General features: G+C 39.8%; 1 protein-coding gene across 4 annotated transcripts; it reads left to right on the top strand.

Annotated features, from left to right (window-relative positions):
* The first annotated feature begins 265 nt into the window (after positions 1 to 265).
* Positions 266 to 22,382, top strand: LOC122823238 (V-type proton ATPase 116 kDa subunit a1-like). Of its 4 annotated transcripts, none has more exons than XM_044102653.1 (22): positions 266 to 403; positions 1,013 to 1,169; positions 1,298 to 1,376; positions 3,069 to 3,166; positions 3,296 to 3,424; positions 3,545 to 3,627; positions 4,234 to 4,360; positions 4,516 to 4,598; positions 5,858 to 5,951; positions 7,257 to 7,469; positions 7,841 to 7,991; positions 8,726 to 8,865; positions 10,228 to 10,391; positions 11,297 to 11,387; positions 12,044 to 12,162; positions 13,011 to 13,227; positions 13,736 to 13,843; positions 15,280 to 15,387; positions 16,118 to 16,135; positions 17,531 to 17,648; positions 17,762 to 17,933; positions 20,977 to 22,382. In XM_044102653.1, the coding sequence occupies exons 2-22, from the start codon at positions 1,053 to 1,055 to the stop codon at positions 21,068 to 21,070; spliced, it is 2,523 nt and encodes an 840-aa protein (XP_043958588.1). In that variant the 5' UTR covers positions 266 to 403; positions 1,013 to 1,052; the 3' UTR covers positions 21,071 to 22,382. The 4 variants fall into 4 exon arrangements, with proteins under 4 accessions (XP_043958588.1, XP_043958586.1, XP_043958589.1 ...); XM_044102651.1 differs by having other exon boundaries at positions 15,187 to 15,387; XM_044102654.1 differs by lacking the exon at positions 16,118 to 16,135.
* The last annotated feature ends 29 nt before the right edge of the window (positions 22,383 to 22,411 follow it).

Genomic DNA, 22,411 nt, shown 5'->3' with positions numbered 1-22,411 from the left:
ACTGCATAAATCAATCCTCCGTTTCCGGTTATGATTTTCGAAATAAAATAATTTCTAAATTTGATCTATTGCCAGCATCGTTTCGCTCAGTATGAAGCGACAAATAATGATATAATACTCAGATGTGTTCAAATAAATACGAATATGAATATATATGGCATAAATATGAAAAATGGCACGTAAATATTAGACTTGTGACTGGAAAATGTTATTTTTATAAAATAAACACTTGGTGGTCTTATTTTGAACCTCCCCGCTCGGTGTGATGATCAGCCTGACGTCCCGCTGAGCGGAGCAGCATCCAGCATCCCTGACGTCGTGACAGGCAGCAGGAAGAGCCGCTGCTCCTGGAGCCGGAGCTGCTGCTGGTGGAGGGACCTTCAGCCTGGGAAGCTTTGTACATGTGAGTATTTCTAGCTGTTTTCCAGTTTTCCAGCGTCAGACACTCTGGCAGCTTCATATTTAATAAGCCGTAGGACGTGCGTCACTCAAATATTTCCTCTGTGTCGGAACACAGTGACTACATAGAGACTAGAGACTATGTCAGCGACAGCTGAAGTCCTAAATACCGGCAGCTATAATGGTTTTACCGGTTTTACCAGGTATGAGGCTCGGTTAGTGCGCTGATGGAGAACCCGAGGTGAGGATGAGTATGGCAGGCTGCAGCATCATGGCGTCCTTGAGCGCTGAAGGGCAGAGCTGCAGCGGGAGGGATGCTGGGACATCAGGCGGCCATGATGCCGGGTTCAGCGGGACAGGTTCTGATTTTCAGAACCGGTCCGATCATCAGGAGCTCAAACGCACAAAAAAATTGAACGGAGCTTGAACTTAAAATATATATATATATTAATTTGTTTTATGTATTCGAATTGAGTATATCTAAGTAAATCTATTTAACAAGCTGCAATGTTAAACAAACATAATAAACTCAATTCTATTACACAGGGGTTTTTTTAGTTGTAGTTCCATTCTGTGTTTTCTAGTTTCCTGACTCCAGTCTCCTTGTTCTCAGTCTGTCATTATTGTAGCTGAGTTGGTGTGTGACGGTCACCATGGGGGAACTGTTCAGAAGTGAAGAGATGACACTGGCCCAGCTCTTCCTCCAGTCTGAGGCTGCCTACTGCTGCGTCAGTGAGCTGGGAGAACTGGGCATGGTCCAGTTCAGAGATGTACGTTCATAAATCCTAAATTCTGTTCCAAATAAATGAATAAGTTTCAGATGTTCCTAGCATTTCCATTTGATTGAGTTGGTGATAATAATTTGTAATGGAGCTGTCATTTGTTTCGTGTTGCACAGCTGAATCCAGATGTCAACGTATTTCAGCGCAAGTTTGTGAATGAAGTGAGAAGATGTGAGGAGATGGACAGGAAGCTAAGTGAGTAAAGATCACACCGTGTTTCTCTCATTTATTAAGATCTGAAACCTGGAATTCAGCTTTGAATTAGAAAGTTACAATATTATCAACCAGGCATCTCTGAATATACTAACCACACTAATATTAGTTTATGTAATTGTTTTGACTCTTTAGAAGGTAATAAAGTCAATATGGACCAAAATCTAACAAGCTTTTATATATACATCAAACATAAATAATTTTGATAATTCTAATTGATAACAAATTGTGGAAGTCAGCAGAAAAAGACCAAATTATAATTTGAGTCTTGTTTTATTTTCAAAGTAAACCCTGAAGAAAAAAAAAATAGTAAAAGCAAACCCTAGACTAAACTTATTATGATTTAACACCAGACAATGAGAAATATATATATATATACATATATATATATATATTTTAGGGCCTTAATTTTGATTAATTAATGTTAACACAATTAATATTTTTTTTCTTCTACATACATAAATCCTTAGTTGAAACCTTTGAATTGTGTTGGTGGTAAATCTGACGCACAAGCAAGCTTTGTGAACATCAATTTTTTCTTTAAAAAAAAAAAAAAGATCTGATTGGACTCTGGAAAAGACTATTGTTGTGTTCAAGTTGTGCTAAAAGAAGTTAGCCTATCAGTGAAGCTGTTCAAGCCTAAAATTAGGCCTGTCACAATAACCAGGACGATAAATTGTTCCAGAAGCTATTGGAATAAACGATAACATTGTTGTTTTGAGACCATGGTAATGGCAAAAATAATAATGCAAGGCACTTTCTAAGAAATTTGTAAACCTTAACATTTAAATGTTCATTAAATTTTAATGAACATATTTTTTTTCTTCTACATACATAAATCTTTAGTTGAAACCTTTGAATTGTTCATTCAAATTGTTCAAATTTAATGTTCATTAAATTTTAATGAACATTTAACACTGGAACAGGAATACATTTTAAATATACAAAATAAGCAAACAAAACAACAAATAAAATAAATTTTGAAGTCTTTGTAAACAAAATTGTCCTTTAAAAAAGGGCGAGTTGAGACCAAAGCACCAGACTGCAGACTTTTATCATCCAGTTTTTGGTAGAAAGAGAGAAAAGGGAAAGAGGGTTATGAGAGAAGGGGAAGACATGCGGTAAAGGTCACCAGGCCGGAAATCGAACCTGCGACGAACACGTCAAGGACTAAGGCCTCTATATGTGGGTTGGGCTTAACCCCTGCACCACCACACAGTTCCCATTTCTAAAGAAGTTTCATGAATGATCAGGACTTCCTGATCAAAGTTGAATGGATAGACTAGAACTTTGCACCAATTTGATGGTTGAAGAATGTGACAGACTGGTGACCTGTCCAGGGTGACCCCGCCTCTCGCATGGAACTTTAGCTGGATAATAAGCACCAGCACCCCTCCTGACCCCACTAGGGACAAGGGTGTAAGAAAATGGAGGGATGGATGAAGAAATAAACAATAAATTATAAACATCTTAGTTGTTGAGCCATTTGTTCAATAATTTAGCATCAAAAAGGCTTTTTTCAAATGCAAATGTTGCTTTATGTCAATATATGGTTTTCCATCTGAGATCAATTAATTACAGAACCCAAAATTAACTTCAAATCCCACCGCTAGGATTTTTAGTGTATGCAAACATCTGGTTTCACTGTACATAACAGAATTTATGGTCAAACAGGGTTTGTTGAGAAGGAGATCAAGAAGGCGAGCATCCCCATGGTGGACACTGGAGAGAATCCAGAAGTTCCTTTTCCCAGAGACATGATCGACCTGGAGGTTGGCACAAATCATTCAAACAAACGTTTCATCTCTAACACATATATGGTTTTGTCTGCACTCAAATATTCAGCATCGTGTTTAACCTTTCACACTATATACGTAACCGTAATGCCTCACACTCGGCAGGCCACGTTTGAGAAGCTGGAGAATGAACTGAAGGAGATCAACACCAACCAAGAAGCCCTGAAGAAGAACTTCCTGGAGCTGACGGAACTCAAGCACATCCTGCACAGAACCCAGCAGTTCTTTGATGAGGTTTGCTCATGTGAACACATACATTCTCTGTTTGTACTTTGTTTAATGAAGAGCAGCATTGCAGCCAAACCGAATACATGGTTATCATGTAAAAGGAAGTGATGAAGATTTCTTTGCTAGATGGAAGACCCCAACCTGCTGGAGGAGTCGTCAGCGCTGATGGAGGGCAGTGAGGGGGGCCGCGGGGCCCCCCTCAGACTGGGGTAATGAATGTATCAGCTTCCTGCTGTTTCAGGTCATCATGTATTAACTTGGATGTGTTTTGACATATTAAAAATCAACACCTTTGAAATATTATTTTAGACACTACCTTTAAAGTTCATGTAATTTAGGGTTAGGGTTAAACAACAGTTTAATTACAAGCTGTCTTTAAGTTTATTAAAGATTTTTAATAAATAAATTGACAGAAGAAACAACACAGTGTTAGAGCCTGCAGCATTCATTTTTTTTATATCAACGTTTAGCTGTTTTATCTTTTGGAGTTCCTATTTTTTTTCCTCATGTGATCTGTGTGTTAAAATGAAACACAGATCACATGTTTCATCACGATAGTTATGAGTAACTCCGTTTAAAAAATGTTCAGTCATAATCTTTGTGAGTGCTGACAAAAAAATCCTATCAACTGAGTTGTTGAAAAAGTGAACTAGACCCAAACACACACATGCACATCCCCCCCCACCCCCCACACACTTTGTGCGCACTGATTTCCATTCATTTTTCATTCATTTCTATTGCCTAACCCTAACCTGAATCCTAAGCCTGACCCATAACTCAAAGACAGCACTTCTCCTAATGTGTACTTCATGCAGGTTTGTGGCTGGAGTGATCAGCAGAGAGAGGATTCCCACCTTTGAGCGGATGCTGTGGCGGGTGTGTCGTGGTAATGTCTTCCTACGGAAAGCGGAGATTGAAGACCCTCTGGAGGACCCCACCACGGTCAGCATCAGACAGAGGGAGTTTCAGACAGAGATCAGGAGTGGGCATGGATTAACTGTAGCTGAACTGCAAGCACAAAAGATTCAGGAGAAATTCTCCACACTAATTTATCCAAACTTTCTCTGTATTTTAATGTATTTTCCTTTTTCTTATAGGGGGACCAAGTTCACAAGTCGGTGTTCATCATCTTCTTCCAGGGTGACCAACTCAAGAACAGGGTGAAGAAGATATGTGAAGGGTGGGCCAGCTGTTTTCCTGCTTTTCCTTCATATTGTTAGCAGTCATGGCTTTAGATTGGAATATTGTTCAGCACATTCAGGAGGAGGGCACTTATCAGCATAATCCCAGTTGACTGGATTAATATGAGTTAAGGAATGGAAGAATATGGTATGAATGAACCTGGAGGTTTTAGCTCATCGGGAGACTCCTTTGGTTTATATGTAGAGGAGAAGCAGCCCCAGCTGCACTACTCCTCACTGTCTAGAATCTCTCTTTCACACTGTGCACTAACATCCATCCTGATGAGAGATTAGATTGTCTCTAGCCTGTGTGAAATAAACAACATTCTACACACAGTGAGGAAGGGTTTCTTCAGACCATTTTTTCCGAGGATTCACGGGTCTTTGTGTCCCAGGAAGCATGGCAGCATGAATTCTGGGACACAAATCACCTCTTATAACTGGACATACAGGCATTAATAGCTCATTTTTCCGTATATGAAAACATGAAATGGTAACTTGCAATTATTGGAATATATTAGAAATAGTGAAGTATGTCTGAAAGGGGCAGTATTACTGTGGTAAATGCACCATGGGTTGGTTTGCCTCATTCTTCGTCTCAAAAGACGAAGAATGAGGCAGGAATAAATTCAGCTGTTTGATTCAGGTGTGAGGACTGTGATTAGATGCTCTCCATATGAGCTTTAGATCATAATGGAAAAATCAGGCTTAATGACAAACAAAGTCAGTGATTTTGGAGCATCCATCACAAAGTCCTGATCAGAGGCAATATAACCAAAAAGAGAGGAAATGGAGGGAAACACATGAATATGAAGAAAGTTATTAGAAAATCTCTCTACATAGTCTGGCATTTAGCAGCTTAAAATCGTATAGATAATCTTTACAGTCTAAAACAGGAAACAAATTTAATGTCACACAGTAAAAATGGGTGTTTTAGCTACTTAGCTGGTTTCAGCTGATTTCATTTGTATAACAAAAAACAAAAAAAATTTCATCTCATTTGATTTTGATTTGCTGCAAGTTAGGGCTGGAATAGGTTCTGAATATACAAACCAAATATATTTGGTATAAACATGTTAAATTTAACATTTAACATGTTAAATGTTAATCCCTTTAACATTTTACCTTTTTGTCACTGGACAGTTTTCAGAGAACTGCATTTCGTTTTGGGTTTTCATTTCATACTGGATTAGAGTCTTTGAAGTCTTAGAAACTGGGTTCAGTTCTGTCCACCTGGTGATCCGATGAATTCCTCCAGGTTCCGGGCGTCTCTCTACCCGTGCCCAGAGACCCCCCAGGAGAGGAAAGAGATGCTGGCTGGAGTCAACAGCCGCATTGAGGACCTCCAAATGGTGAGTTGTTGTCTGTCTCACGTAGAGTTTGTTAAGTCAAATAAATTACAGAAGCAGATGTTCTGCTGAGATTTTCTGTTTAGCTGCTCTGCTCTTCCATTAATGACATGTTGTCTGTCTTTAAGCATGTTTTCATTAGGTGCACCATGCACATTGACTCCAGCTAATTCACTTTTAGTTCAGTTTTATTACTTTATGTCTTTGCCAGATGAAAGATAAACCTCACCATGAACAAAGCAGACAGATTGAGGGTTCTTCAGGATTTTATCTGCGCCTCAACTCCTTTGCAGCCTTTGTTCATACAGGATAATTATCAGAAAGGCTTTTGGGTCTCCTTGTTTTACTAGAACCCACCAAACAAAGGAGTAATTCATCAGGAACATTGAGCTGCAGAACACCTTTGTTCTGGCCTGTTCTCGGCTCTCTTTGATTAAAGGTGCTTTTCAGTGAGTTTATGAAAGTCTCATTGTGTAAAGATGTTTTCTTCTTCACAAGTGAATGGCAGGAAAAAAGCTTAGATTTGGCTGTAGAAGTTAGTCACCTCTGTGTGTGTTACACCCTGCTCTAATACAGAGCAAGCTTGGATTCAAAGAAAGAACACATATCTTATGCATTCCAATAACATTATTAAATGGACTGAACTTGTTCAGAGCTTTTCCAGTCAGAGTGTTTTACACACACAGGCCACATTCAGCCACAATGACTCATGGGCACACACTCACACACTGTCCTAATTGCTAGGCAACTGGGGGTTAAGAGTCTTTGCTCAGGGGCACAGTGGCATGCGACAGGAAGAGGCACATAAAAGCGCATACACAAGCATGATTGCCTGCACTAAGGCCCTCCTCCTTTGTGACCAGGAGTGATGCACTTCTGTAGGTACAGAGCAGTGGGATGAGGTGGATGAACTTGATGTTTTGTTTTTTTTGGGTTTTGTTTTTTTTACAGATTATCTGTCTCATGTTAACAGTTTTAACAAATATGTAAAAAACATGTTTTTGTAAAAGTGACATGCTGTAGCTATACTGATGCAGAACCAAGAGAAGAAAGTTATTGAAGAGATTTGTGCAGAATTGTTTTTCATGCTTTATGATAATGTTGGTTTTTGTGCTGGAAGACTTTATTTAAGCCAATGTGTGATGTAGTGCACAGGACCAATTTTCTCTTCGTGAATATCTCTGGTTGTTATGACTACAAGCACAGCAATGTTTCCTTTGCTTATCCTGGAACATCCAGAGCAGAAATCTGGGCAGCTGGTTCTGGTTGGTACTGAAAGCTCTTCTTCTCCCTCCCCTATTGCTTTAGGTACTGAACCAAACCGAAGACCACCGCCAGCGCGTGCTGCAGGCTGCCTCTAAGACCATGAGGGTGTGGTTCATCAAAGTGAGGAAGATGAAGGCCATCTATCACACCCTGAACCTCTGCAACATCGACGTCACTCAGAAATGTCTGATCGCTGAGGTGTGGTGTCCCGTCTCAGACCTGGACTCCATCCAGTTTGCTCTGCGCAGAGGAACGGTGTGTTGACCTGTTTGTTGGTTCAATACACACACACGCAAACACACACACACACAAACACACACACACACACGACCCAGGTGTTTCAGCTTCATGTGGGTTACCAGCACTAAACTTCAAGGTTAATAATCCTCAGTGAAGTAACTTCTATTGTAAAGTTGATGAACTACTGAGTTAATCGATTCAAAAGTCTGTTTAACAAAAACAGCATTTCTAATTAGTGTGTTTGAATTTTTTTTTTAAAGACTGAAGACATTCTTTTTATTTTTAGTTTCAGAATCACAGTATGAGCACTTCAATACAAAAGTCACTGATTCTACTGGACGTATGATTGTTATACTTATCCTGAAAACGAAGGCTTTGTTTGACAGGAGAGGAGCGGCTCGACGGTGCCTTCCATCCTGAACAGGATGCAGACCAAGCAGACCCCACCAACCTTCAACAAGACCAACAAGTTCACGTCGGGCTTCCAGAACATCGTTGATGCCTACGGGATCGGGAACTACCGGGAAATAAATCCAGGTTTTACACAAAATGACTGTCTGGATGCTGAAGCTTGTGTCTGTGCCTGTTTGAATGAAACGAGAAACAATAAGTGTGACTCCAATAAGGCCTGGTGACTCCACAGTGGGAACCACTATCAACAGCTGGAGAAACCATGGAGAACCAAAATGAATGCACTGACTCATCCAGGAGGTCCAGAGGATGTGAATGTGACAGTCTCTCTGCCTGGCGATTTTTTTCACAGCTCTGTATAATTAACAGGATGTCCTGCCTGTGGGTTAGCTTGGTTGAATGTTGGGGAGCAGAGCTCCTCAGAGACGAGCATCCAGTGCTGTTTGGTTCCTCATATGGCCTCTGAAAACCTTCCTGGCCACTGAAGATCGAACCGCTTCAGTTTAACCTGCTCCATCATTACACTGTTGCAGAAGAACAGATAACTAAATGTTCTAAATGTTTCACCAAGAGGTTCATGTCAAGTGATCTAGAAATGACTAGATTATTGCATCTGCAAGTGGTTTATCATTTTTAATAGTTGTGCTCCCAGCAATGTGCATGAAAGTATTGGCACCATAGGGAAATAAAAACTGGAATAAATGTCAAGTTTCAAGTATTAGCTTCTTTCCATGTGATTCCAGTTCTGTTTAAATGATTGTAGGCAAGTACGTATATAACCATCATATTATCTAAACTTCACAGTTTAGTTATTGATATGAACATTGACCGTTTCCACCTTTTCCTCTCCTCTGCTGCAGCTCCATACACCATTATCACCTTTCCCTTCCTGTTTGCTGTGATGTTTGGTGATATGGGTCATGGGGTGTTGATGACCGCTGCTGCCCTGTACTTGGTCCTCAGAGAGAGTCGAATCCTCGCCCAGAAAAGCGACAACGAGGTACAGGTGCTCAGAAACACCAGGGGCCTCATGCATAAAAGAGTATTCACACTAAAACTTGGCATACAGAAAAATTTAGAAAAGTGCGGCACAAAAAAACTTGGATGCATAAAGCCGTGTGCACACACGTGGCCACGCACTTTTCCTTTATAGAGTGCATCTGCTGGTTCACCTTGTTGCTTCCATAAATATAAATGTAAATTAGTATAAATACCCAGAAGTCTGCCACCACGTGAAGCAATAACCATGGCAACGTCCTTGTTCGAAGCAGTACAAGTATTTATAATAATAATAATGCTTATATATTTTATTTAAAAGGTGCTTTGAGGACACATAATGTCACCTCACAAAAATAAAAATACATTTTAAAGAAAAATAAATTCAAATTAAAAAGATAAAGAGATCCTGCAAATGCCTGTTTGAACAGCAAAGCGTTCAGCCGGGATTTAAAGACAGACAGAATATCAGAGAGTCCATTCAGTGGGGAACGTGGACGTTTATTCTAAATACTAGAATGCTTCATGTCCATAAAGGCACATTCACAAAGCGGGCAACTCAACTGAAGCATGACTGCAGCTCAATCGCTCCCTTCCATTTCCCAGCAGATCAATATGATCTCTGATCAATCGCTCCCTTCCATTGACAATGTTCTCCGTCTGACCCAAAGCTCCACAATTACACTGCTCACCTTTGCGCAGCTAGTTATATACGTGCGATTGCATTCACACCTTGATCACCTTAAAAATAATCAAACCTGTTGATTATTTTTAATAAGCAGGTTTGAGTTAATCTGCTGATCCAATTTTAGTCAGACTGAAATGACCCCTTAGATGCGTTCCATGTGCTTCGGTGCACAGACCGATGCATTACATCTTTATCAGACAAAAAATGAGAAAAAGTACTATGTACATTCGAACGAGGTTTTCACATACTTTTATTTTTATTTCCTTTATTTTGTGTGCATGATAGCTTATTGTCTGAGGATAAATGCGGTTCAGTTTCATTGTTTACATTTAAACAATGAAATATTAAAATCATGATAAACATCAGGTTGGATGCTTCTTTGTCTAAATAAAACTGAATGTAGTCAAATTTCAGTGTATTTAGGTGAGCTTTAGTGCTTCGTAGTTGGATATTGTCCACAGAAAACGTTTGCGTGACCGCCGCACATTTTCACGCCAGCAAAAAAGTGTGCGTATATTTGCGCAAACTTTGACGCAAAGTAAATTTTTATACGTGCCGACTTGTGCGTAAAATATGGCGCCGCACATCTTTTGTGCTCACGCACGCTTTATGCATGAGGCCCCAGAAACCCAGAACCCAGGCAGAGAGGCCGTCTAAAGCTGTGCTTTGGGATTGCAGATGTTCAACATGGTTTTCGCTGGTCGCTACATCATCCTTCTGATGGGGATCTTCTCAGTCTACACAGGCATCATCTACAATGACTGCTTCTCTAAGTCTCTGAACATGTTTGGCTCTGGTTGGAGTGTCAGGCCCATGTTCAACTCTAAAGGAGCCAACTGGTCGTAAGTCAGCTGCTCTCTTCAGCTTCCCTCAAGTCAACTGTCATAATTCTGTCTGAGCTCTTAATCAGAGTCGTTTACACTTTTGTCAGAACCTGGAAACAGTCGCTAATCTATGACAGGTGTGCTAAACTCATTTTCATTTCGAGCCAAATCAAGGTCATGAATATCCTCAAAGGGCCAGTTCTGGCACTGACAAAACGACCTTAAAATAAATAGCTGCATTCTGTGAGTGCTTCTTATGAAATGATATTGAACATCTTTCTATATTTGGCACTAAATAAAAACTGCTGTAATTTGATTGGTAAAATAGTATCTAACCCTCAATTGTTATACAGTAATCCCTCGTTTATCGCGGGGGTTACGTTCCGAAAACGACCCGCGATAAGTGAAATCCGCGAAATAGAAAACTTTTTTTTTTACAATTAGCAACTATTACATGTACTGTATACAAATACAGTGACTCACGTGTAGGCCGTTTCACTGCTCTTCAGACTGGGCCGCTGCATCCTGACTGCGCTCTGCAGTGTTCTCTTCTTCGAAATTACAAGATAATTTGGCCAACTTAATGTTAATTTGCCAAGCTGTTTTATGTACGTACACATAACTGCACGAGACGACAAAATGATAGCACAATTCGTAGCATGTTTTGATACAAGAAGCGGGAGTGAGTTTTTAGCGAATCAGAATGCAGAGCACAATGCACCAAAAAAAAAAAAAAAAAAAAAGCATTATGAAAATCCGCGAAATAGCGAATCCGCGATAAGTGAACCGCGAAGTGGCGAGGGATCACTGTATTGAAAGTACTTTTTATGTGGCCCTCTGAAATCTAGAGGGCCACAAAAAAGCTATGCTGGATTTGGCCCCTGGCCTGGAGTTTGACATGATTTGCTGTTTATTTGTCCCAGGTCTGAGACCCTTGATGGGAATGCAGTTCTCCAGTTAGATCCAGCTGTTCCTGGGGTCTTCAACGGACCCTATCCTCTTGGGATCGACCCGGTAATCCACTGACACAATTATTAAACCACAAGGTCATATATACTTAAATTTCCCTCAATACAAAAGGCTGAATCTGCATTGATCTATCCCATATTAATGTCTTAACTCATGAGATATAAATTCACTTTAGGGCTGATGATTAGTTTACTAATAGATTATTCTATTGAATATCCTGACAATTAACTGGATAAAAACAATTGGTACATTCTGCAGATTTTTTTATTTAACCACATAACCCTTTTTATACAATATCGCAAATACATTGAAAGAACTAAATAAACAAATAATTACATTTTTACATAAGAAAATCAGCATTTTATTGCAATAACAACACAAAGGATGCATCTAAAAAATCTTCTTAACATCAACATGCGAAAAGCTCAACCTTTTTTTCTGCTGGACTTAGAATCAATACATTGAATGTTACACATATATATATATACATACGGTATGTTGTTCTTTTTGTAAATGGCATTTTTTTGAGTTTGTATGCAGTTAACGATTAATCAATTACTGAATTTGTTGATGATTATTTCAATAGTCCAAATCATTGTTTCAGCCCTACATCAGTTCATCACACGTGCAAACAGCTTAATAATGATAAACAAGTATTTGGGATTAAATAAACGATGAGCCACACTGTGTTGTCTTTGCAGATCTGGAATGTTGCTACCAACAAGCTGACTTTCCTGAACTCGTTCAAGATGAAGATGTCAGTGATCCTCGGCGTCATCCACATGCTGTTTGGAGTCTCTCTGAGTCTCTTCAACCACCTGTACGATTTACTGAGCTTCACACACACACACACACGTGTTTTTCTTTAGGATTATTGTGGACAACATTAGCTTCATTTGAGTAACTATCCGGCGTAACTTTCGTATTATTTGTATTTTATGTGAACAAACTGGAAGCATACTGTTGCTCATACAGTTAAGACCAGATGGTTTTAACATTCCTGTACCTACATGGGCTGAAATGCTTCTCAGAGAGGAAGGACACACACAAAAAGCAACATTAAAAGGGAGATCATAGTTTGCAAATTGTGGATTGTTTTGCTGTAGGGAGGAATGGAGCACTTCCCCCCAAAAAAGGATGTTTTTTTTATTCATGAATAAACATGTAGAAATTTTTTTGTCACATTTTAAGACTTTAAATGTACAATTCCACCAAACTGGCTACAAAGTGGCTGAAGGACAACAGAATCCTGATTTCAGTCACAGAGAAAATGCTAGTGTGCAGAGCTGAGAAGGTGTGTGTGTGTGTGTGGGTGGGTGTGTGTTTGGGGGCGGGGGGTGCGTGTGTGTGTGCGTGTGTGTGTGTGGGTTTGTAACAAACCAGACGTAGTTCCACCAGTTCTGTCAGGAGAAAATGGATGGAAACTTCTGATTTCTTCTGAAAAACTGTGAAAACATCAAACAAACAAAAAAAATACCCCTAAATATTTTGACATTTAGCAAACAGAAATACTTTAGTTAATCCTAGATGACCTAAAACAGGACAATCTTAGTCACAATGAAGAAAAAAGACTTTATCTTGTTATAGAGTAGATATACTGTATATATTTAGTACCTTTTGCAGATCTCTGATGTTGATGATGTTCTTCTCCAACTTCCTGCTCTGCAGGTACTTTAAGAAGCCTCTGAACATCTTTCTGGGCTTCATCCCAGAAATAGTCTTCATGTTCAGCTTGTTTGGTTACCTCATCCTGCTCATCTTCTACAAGTGGACCGCATATGATGTCTTCACCTCTAAAGATGCCCCAAGCCTGCTCATCCACTTCATCAACATGTGTCTGTTTAACTACAACGACCCAACCAACAAACCTCTCTACGCGGGCCAGGTCCTCCTCCCAGACCCACCCCTGATCCTAACCCTCCTCATGTTTACTTTACCTTTCTGACATGTGATGTAAACTAAAAGATTTGATCAGCAGCTATAAGCAGCAGGTTTAAAGAACAATTCAGGTGCATCTCAAGAAATTAGAGTATTATAGCACAGTTTATTTAAGTTTGACTTTTATGAACATTTTGTTTTTTTACATATCTGCTGAGACTGTCACTATGTCATGACAGTTTGTGAGACAAATAATCTGGAAGAAAAAATGGAGCTCCTCCTCCTTCTCCCACTGCTATCTGTCAGTAATCTTCCTCCTGCCTTCCCTATTTGCTCTCTGCTACACTGCAGCTAGCATAGCCAGTCATTATTGCTAAGGCTATTAGCAGAGGGTATGATTGACAGCGCTAAGACCCGCCTCTTGGCTCTGATTGGCAGCTTTAGGATCTGGTTAGAGTAGCCATTTTTGACGTGTTGAGGGGTCTGCTGTTGACTCTGCTGTGCCTCCGCTGCAGATGGGGATCCAGATCCTGCTGGTGCTCATTGCCCTGGCCTGTGTTCCCTGTATGCTGATAGTAAAGACCATGGTGCTCCGGCGTCAGCACCTGTGGAAACGGCATCTGGTAAGTGACCCCTGCACCATCCATGTCTTCCAACTAAATTCAATGCTTTCCTGTCAATTTGACCTTCTCACCTTTATGTTGCCATTCATTTCAATGCACATTGTGCCGTATAAAGTGAATTGTTGTGTTGCTGTTAAAATGCTTAAAGCCTGCCTTCTGAATAAGCCCATTGTTTGATGGAAGAGAAGTCTTTGTCAGAGGGGACTGGGCTGCCCTCAGTCTGACCATCTGCTCATTTCAGTCTGTCCTTCAGACTTGAACAAATATCAAAAGTTTATAAATTGAATAAATGTTTCTACTCCATGTTGGAAAGCAACAGAATATTCACCATTTTCCCCCTTGTTCACTAGAACACATGATCCAAACTGTTCACTTTGAGCTAGTCAAAAATTGCTGACTCTAACACATTCAATACATTTTAGATAGTTTGTATTACAGTCATATTCAATAAATAAGAATATTATTTTTCAGTATCTCCACCACAAATGATGAGAATTTATTTCTCTGCATTATGATGATTTATTTTTTTTTTTTGCTTACAGCCAATGAAAACTAAATAATTTAATAAAAATGCAAAAATATGGTCTTAATGAAAAATGTACTCAGTGTAATTTCTTGAATATGCCTGTATAATCTTTGTTTCTGATATGGAATGTTAAAAAATTCTTTTATAACTTCTCAAATGAAAACTTTATCCTTCCAGTAAACAAACAAAACAAAAAAGTCACCTGACATTTTTTCATGTATTTGTCATATCTCTGAAGGTTTCCCCTTCTTTCTGTGACCATTCCTGCTCTCCAGCATTCTCAGCAGCAGGTAGAGCAGAAGCTGTTCTATTATTTATAATCTGAGAAAGAAGGTCCTCACCAACATGATGGTGTCTCCATCAGAGGTCACCAGGAGACATCTGTCTCTTTTGTGTGGGAACAACATGTTTTGTTCACTTGACCAGGATTCTGATCCCAGGGCAGAGACACTGACTGCTGATACTGCTTCTGTTCTGTCCTTGTCTTCCATACTTTCTCTCATGAACTACCCTATTTAGCTGTTTACATGTAAGAATTTTCATTGCTATTGTCCCGTTTATGCAAATTGTTACATTTGCATAAATAAAATGGATGCATCATCCATTAGTTTGGAATGAAATTACATGTTGCCTTTTAAAAATGATGATGCGACTTAACATTCTCTTGTTTTTTTTAAAGGGTGGTCTGCTTACAGATCCTTTCTGTATTTGTCTTGTCTCACTGTTTGACCATCCTGTTTCATGTGAACTGAGGACAAAAAGTTCCTTCTAAGGCTTGCTTTATGCTAGACACAGCTCTTGTGGCTTTTGTATCTAGTCACAGAAGAGGGAAGAAACCCCTGCAGAGAATCTAGAGCAGTCTTTAGAGCAAACAGGGGTGTCCTCATCATGCACCGGACTCACCCAACAGGGCACGCAGAAGTTCGGAGGGGTGCGGGTGGGCAACGGACCCACGGAGGACGAGGCTGGCATCATGGACCACGACCAGCTCTCCCAGCACTCCGACGAAGGAGACGAGGTGAGCTCCTTTCACCACATGCAAAATGTTTAGACGGAAAATTAAAAGATTTATTGGCATTACAGCCTGTCACATTGCACCATGTGGCATTACAAATGTGCAACAGTCCTTGGTTTGTCTGAGATATATTTGCGTAGTAAATCACATTTTTGTTGTGCAACCGGGGGTTAGCTGGAAACACGTTGAAGGAAGATATGCGAGGCAGAGGCAGATGACAGAGAGATTTCCCATTGCAGAAACATAAACAAGGTGCTGGTTTTTCTGGGAGCAAGCTGGAGGGATTTCTGAATATAACGCGCTCATTCTGAAGGATTCTGTTTTAGATGCACACAAACGTAGACGCCACACTAACCGCATTTTTAAAGAGGCATTCAACACAACTCGCATGATATATGGATATTAATGTATTTATCACCAACCCAGTCCTTCCTACCATAAATACTTTGCAAGGAAGCATCGATTTTAGGTCTGGATTTTGAGGAGAAATGCTTTAAAGTTGTCTAAATCACATAATTTTCATTATTTCTCATTACATTTGTTATGCTGTATAGTTCTCCTGTTGGACTGGGAAATTAGTTAATATTTGGCACATAATCAGTCATGAGTGATATAGAATCAGTGATATCTAGTCTGAACTGCAGCAGTTAGAAACACCCAGTCAGGTTGTGTGGATCACCTGGTTTTGTCCTTGAATTCCTGACCTAATCTTTCCCTTTTCCTTACTTTCAAGCACTCAGAAGAAGAACCGGTGAGAGCTCCAGTTTTGCATCTTCTTAGCATGTCTGAAAACTGCCTCGCCCAGTTTGATTTACTACTTCCAAATTCCAGTCTGTCTTCTGAACGTGCATTATTAGCTCATGTGTTGCCTTTTCCTTACGAGTGCGATTCTTTGTGCCAGGCACGCATGTGTTGGTAATTATGAATATCTATGTTTGAGCATGCAACTCTTAAGTTTACTGATCTATAAAAACTGGGCAAACACAAACAAGTCTGGATTCACAGTTCACTCTGGATTTTTCCGTACTCCCCGTCTTTAAAACAAGAAAGAGAAAGAGCTGAAACGTTAATAAATCTAGTCAAACGTCACCCACTCCTCTGTAAATAAACCAAACCACTTTGTTTTGGTCACTATTATCACTGTTTTGTTCTCATTTGCCATTCCTCCTCCAGTACTGTCTCTGTGAACTCTGTTTCTAAAAGTCAAAGGACAAAAGAAAACTTTGTAAAGAGGAAACCAAGCAGGTTCCAAGCCCAAGTCAACAATGTTAAGTAGACCAATGGCCTCCAGTGTTTCCCCCTTCCTGCCTCTTTGAAACAGGAAAGGATAGTCCTGGTTGGGGATGGAAAGAACACAGGGAATGTGTTGACCCGTCAGGATACAATAGCTGTGATCCTGCTGAGGAAAATGATTAAATAAAACCAAGCAAACTGCTTCGCTTTGCTTTCAGCTCCATTACATCTAAATGTCCACTCTAATGAAACTATAGCCAATTTTCAGGATACTAATAACATATATAATAACTATAACTTATAAAACTTATAACTTATAAAATATATCCATTTTAATACAGTGATATAATCCTATTTTTCTTATGTAAATATTGGATTACTTCTCAAGGCCTCCACATTCTGCACCTTAACAGAGGAATGTTCTCTCTCCCAGCGATGCAAGAACTCAAAGAACTGCAATCCTGATTTTGGCGTTCTTGCAGGTTTTTCTTTTTCTTGTGTACTGTCAGAAAAATATGAAGTTAGGGTGCTGCAGTGGGAGAAACCTCCCGGCTCTGAATGCGGCCTCTTGTGAAGTATAAAATGTACTGTCCAGAAAGCCGTTGTTCTTGTTGCTGCAGTAGAGAGGATTCACTCTGACAGCCTGCAGGACGTATCAGACCTTTTCTGAAACCAGTGATGCACCTTTCTCTGGCTACAAATATCACTGGAAAAGCTCCAAATAACATGGTATTTTTCTGTTACATGAAAAATACTGTTTATTTTTCAGACAGTATTTTAACTGTTGCAAAAATACTATCTTTTACTCAACACAGAAATAGTTTGAGGTAAAGCTTTCAGTATGAGTCAGAAGAAGTGACAACCTTTTCTGAAATGCTATGTGCTTGGTGACGTTCTGCTTCCTCCTGTACAGTTTAACTTTGGTGATGTGGCCGTCCATCAGGCCATCCACACCATAGAGTACTGTCTGGGTTGCATCTCCAACACGGCCTCCTATCTGCGCCTCTGGGCCCTCAGCCTCGCCCACGCACGTGAGTGACTCCCTGTGATCAAACAGCTGGGCCACAACAGAACAACACTCACTCACTGTAAGCAGTCAGACGTTCCATGTCCTGGTGCTAACATGACTGTGTTGTGTCTGCAGAGCTGTCTGAGGTGCTCTGGTCTATGGTGATGCACCTGGGTCTGTCCTCTCGCAGTGGGGGCGGCTTCTTTGGCCTGTCAATCATCTTCTCTGCTTTCGCAACTCTAACTGTTTGCATCCTGCTCATCATGGAGGGACTGTCAGCTTTCCTGCATGCCCTGCGCCTGCACTGGTCAGTACACACATGTAAAGAGCAAAACAAAAAGGCATAAATGTTTTATACACACTGAGGAGACATGTTGCTTATGGAGCAGCAATAGCTGTGTGTTAGAGCAGAGCGCCGAATAGGGGGCCCTCCACAATTTTTATTATTAGTATTTTTTTGTTCATAGAATTAAAAAAAAAAATTTGTGGCCCTGTCAATTACAAAATTAATCAGATTGTGTTTTCTAAAATTGTTTTTAGCAGTACAAATTAAATGTTAGCATTCCCAGACCAAAAAGATCACATTTGCCCTAAACCTCCCTGGATCTGCATGAAATGGTTCGTTCCTGCTTGATGGTGACTGTGTTCAGCAGCAGTCAGTTGAAGACAAGAATGGCTATGGCAGTTACTATGCTGCTAAGAAAAATAATAGCTAGGTTTCAAAAAATAGAGAAACAGAGAAACAAAAGAATAAAAGTATCTGCCTCCATTTCACTAGCATTAATAAATGAAGGAAAATAATTACCAAGATATTCATATATTTAACTTGTCCCTGAACCTTTTACTACTTAACAACAGTGAGTCAGTCAGCAGCAGCTCGAACTCACATCCCTCCTGACCTTTCCTCTCCTAAGTGAAATTAAAGCTGCAGTATGTGACTTTTTTTAAAAATATATTTTTGCATGTTTGTTAAAACTGTCATTATATTGTGACAGTACGACATGAGAGATAATCTATTTCCTTTACCTTCTTTCAGCGTTCTCTATAAACAACCAATCAATGGCAGGAGAGTTTTACTGCTGTCAATCACAATCTTATGTGGTGCTGCTCATCCTCCCTCCTCTTGCTCTGTGCTATTCTGTAGCTAGCGCAGCCTGTTGTGAATGCTCAGTCTAATTAGCATATTTACCAATGATGGCAGATAAACATTTTTCCTGTAATGATACGTTGTTTCTCCCACATTAGCACATTTAGCAGTGAGTGAATGAGTTTGATTGACAGCGCTAAGACCGTCCCACTGGTTCTGATTGGTTGTTTTGGCCGGAATGTTGCATTACTTCAACTAGCAATAATAGTTCAGGTGGTGGAGGAGATTGATTGTTTTCACAGAATATCTGTCTCATAACAAACTGTCACGATATGGTGATAACTTTAACAAATATGGAGAAAACATATTTTTTTATTAAAGTTATTTACTGCAGCTTGAATAAAATGCAACTACATAGCATTGTTTGAGAAGTCTGGATTGCTTTATGTATATTTTGCATGTTGCCTGTGATTGTTGCTTGTGAGGAGAAACATTTCAGTAATAGAAAACTAATAGAAAAAATTTAAGCAACCAATTTGCATACTGCATGTGGACTGTTGGGTGTAAAATTTATGAGCTGTAAATATTGTGCTAGTTATCAGTATAGTTATCAGTATTGGACCAAAGAAAGCAAGGCAGTTGCAAGCCTTTAAAATTGTGATGCTTTTGATGAGTCAGATAGACTCTAGAAATTATAACAGCAGCTGCACGGAGGGGCCAATTTAATTTTTTGTCATGGGGCCCAAGATTCCTGGCGGCGCCCCTGGTTAGGAGTGATCATATTACACACAACATTCAAACACACATCAAGCATTTGTTCATCTCTAAAGCACTTTGTGTTCCACCTGACTGCATAAAAAGTGTTTTATGAATAAAGTTTGATTGAAGTATCATTTCTAAGTTTCACCTCCTTACATTCACATGAGGAATGTTAATGATGATATACTACAGAGTTAGTTTATAACAGGAATCCAGGACAGGCCAGGAGCTCCATCATCTCCTGGTACCACCAGCACACCACTGATCCACCTGGTACCAGAGAGGGTGGATGGATGATAGGGAGGATCATTACAGCATACCAACCCTCTGAGGTCCAGCTGGGCCATAACAACAGTGAAAACTTGTGGAGCAAATGCTTCAGTATCTTTGGAATAGGAAAAGATGCATACATATACATATTCATATTCAACACTGGAGGGAAAAGGGCTGCGGTGAATGCATTTGGGTCAACGTGGATTTAGTGTAGCACTTTAACTGCTCAGCATGACACCAAAAGGACCATAAACCGGCAAAACCAACTGGTATCAGTGCAGGAAGTCACTGTTTTATTATAATTTTGGTTAAATTATTTGCTTTTTTAAATCAAAATGATAATAGTTTGATTTAATATGGAATCGTTTATTTCATTGTAAATGTAACTGAAAGCCCACCGTCTGTTGCAGCAGGGTTCCTTCATCCTTAAAGCTGTTTTCACAAAGATGACTGAATGGAAATGTGTTGAAACGAAGCCGCAGTCAGTGACCAGTCTGCCTTTCACACTCACTGCTGAGGAACTCTCTCCTACACAAAGACACACACAAATACACACCCAACAGAGTCAGTTTTCCACCTCCCCAGCTGTGGAGAGAAGCGGATAGAGGGATCTCTTATTTCTATCCTCTCTTTAAGTGTTGCCCTCTGAGCGGTCTAGCTGGCCAAATATTTGCCACAACTGGGAGACATTCCTGGGCACTCCCTTTGCCGACCAAGGCCAAGATGCAGCTCCTGCTGAAACACACTTTGACTTTTCCCTCCTGAAATGAAGTCATCAGGCTTGTCCTTGTCTGGGAGTAGGATGCAGATTTATGTGTTGAGGTTTACGTGACAACTCAGATGGATTGACCATTGGGAAAACACACCATGTTCTATTTAAATAAAGCAATTAGCTGGTTTTTTTTATTGACAAAATAGCTTGAAATGGAAATGGAGGACCACCTGAAACACAAACCACTTAGCAAACAAGACTCTAGATGTGCTTAAACCAGACAATCAGGTCTTCACCCCTCTAAACCTGAGGAGTGAAGTTCAGAGGAGAGAAATATTTTTTAATATGTACAACATTAAAACTATAATATCGTAGTTATATCATTGGTGATAAAACATTCATGCTTTATCACCAATGTATGCTCTTTTTTACATTTTACCTCAACTTTATATTAATTAGACTTGATTTAACTTTAATATGTTGAACAAGTCTTTTTTGTGCCGGGTGTTTTCCCCTCAGGGTGGAGTTCCAGAACAAGTTCTACACAGGTCAGGGCTTCAAGTTCGTCCCCTTCTCATTTGAGAGCATCCTGGAGGGGCGCTTCGATGACTGACCTGGTCCAGGCCCGTCCACACTGCAGTCACAGTCCCCACCCAGCCCACTCTGCTTTGACAATGTGTTTGTGTGCACAAGACCTACTGTGGCTCTCTGTCTCCCTCTAGTGGCATCTAGTGAATCAGTGTTATGCATGAGATGTAACAGTCCTTTTGAAGACATTTCCAGCGTGCTGCCATCACATGAAAATAATGAGTTGTTATTTCTGTCATCCTTTGTTGTAAAATGTCGGCCTTCCTTCATTTCGCTTTTATCTTTCATGGTGAGCCATGTTTGTGTTGAGAGAACGTCTGAATCACTCGGTCTTATTTTGTTTACTCAGTTCAGAGTTAACAGATAGGGCTCCAGAAAGGAACCTGAGTAATGTTTGAGTTTTAAACCACTTCAGCATCTCAGCTCATTTCCAGTATAATGAATGGATGAGTATTCACTGACTGCGTATTACAGTCAGTGATCAACAATGTTCTTTATAGTTCTGAGTTCAGAACTATAAGTCAAGTTAAAAGTTAAAGTCAAGTTAAAAGTTGAAACCAAAAAAATCTGAAAAAGCATCAATTAAAATAAAGGTGATCTGAAAAGTATCATTAGCCGATGACATCAAAGTTCCCATCCAGTCTGGAAAAGTATGGAATTTCTTTTCAGCATGTTCCAGGCCTGGATATGTGTGGAAAAACTAAATAAGTTTATGGAAAAGTATTTATTTATTTGCTGTCCCATTGTCTAGATATTCTGCTTTGTTCTTCATTTTTTCTCATATATTCTGCCTTGTTCCTCGCTTCTGTCCTTTCTTTTCATTCACACTTGTGTTCTTTCTTCCTCTCTCCTTCCCTCTATCTCTTCCTTATGCTCTTACTTCCCCATGTTTTGTCCTTTCTCTTTTGGCCTTTTACTTTCCTTCCTTGTGCCCTATGTCCCTTCATCTTTCCTTTGTTTCTTCTTTCATTTGTCTCCTTTCTTCCTCTCTTGTGTCCCTCATTTTCTCCTTCCCTATGTCTTCTCTTCTTTTTGCCTTTCTTCCTTCATGGTTGGTTCCTTCCTCATAGAAAATCATCTCCAATTTTTTGACAAAAAAAACTAAACATTTTATATTTTTTGCATTTCACAAACATCCTATTACTGTAATTCATGTCAAGATTATGGATTGTATCCTATTTTGGTGTAAAAATCAGAGTTTATCTTTAAATGTGGGACTGATTTGCTCCATCTAGAAAACTGAACCAAGCTGTTCCTGGTGATGTACTGTGGTTTCTGGTGTTCATGTCTGACCTGTGTGAACTCTGTGGTTAATTAAAGATGGAGTGTCCAAACAACATGCTGCATGAGATCTTTTTTAAAATGC

Source organism: Gambusia affinis, linkage group LG20 (genome assembly GCF_019740435.1).
Source record: "Gambusia affinis linkage group LG20, SWU_Gaff_1.0, whole genome shotgun sequence".
NCBI lineage: Eukaryota > Metazoa > Chordata > Actinopteri > Cyprinodontiformes > Poeciliidae > Gambusia > Gambusia affinis.
This window is presented reverse-complemented; position numbering and strand designations above follow the sequence as displayed.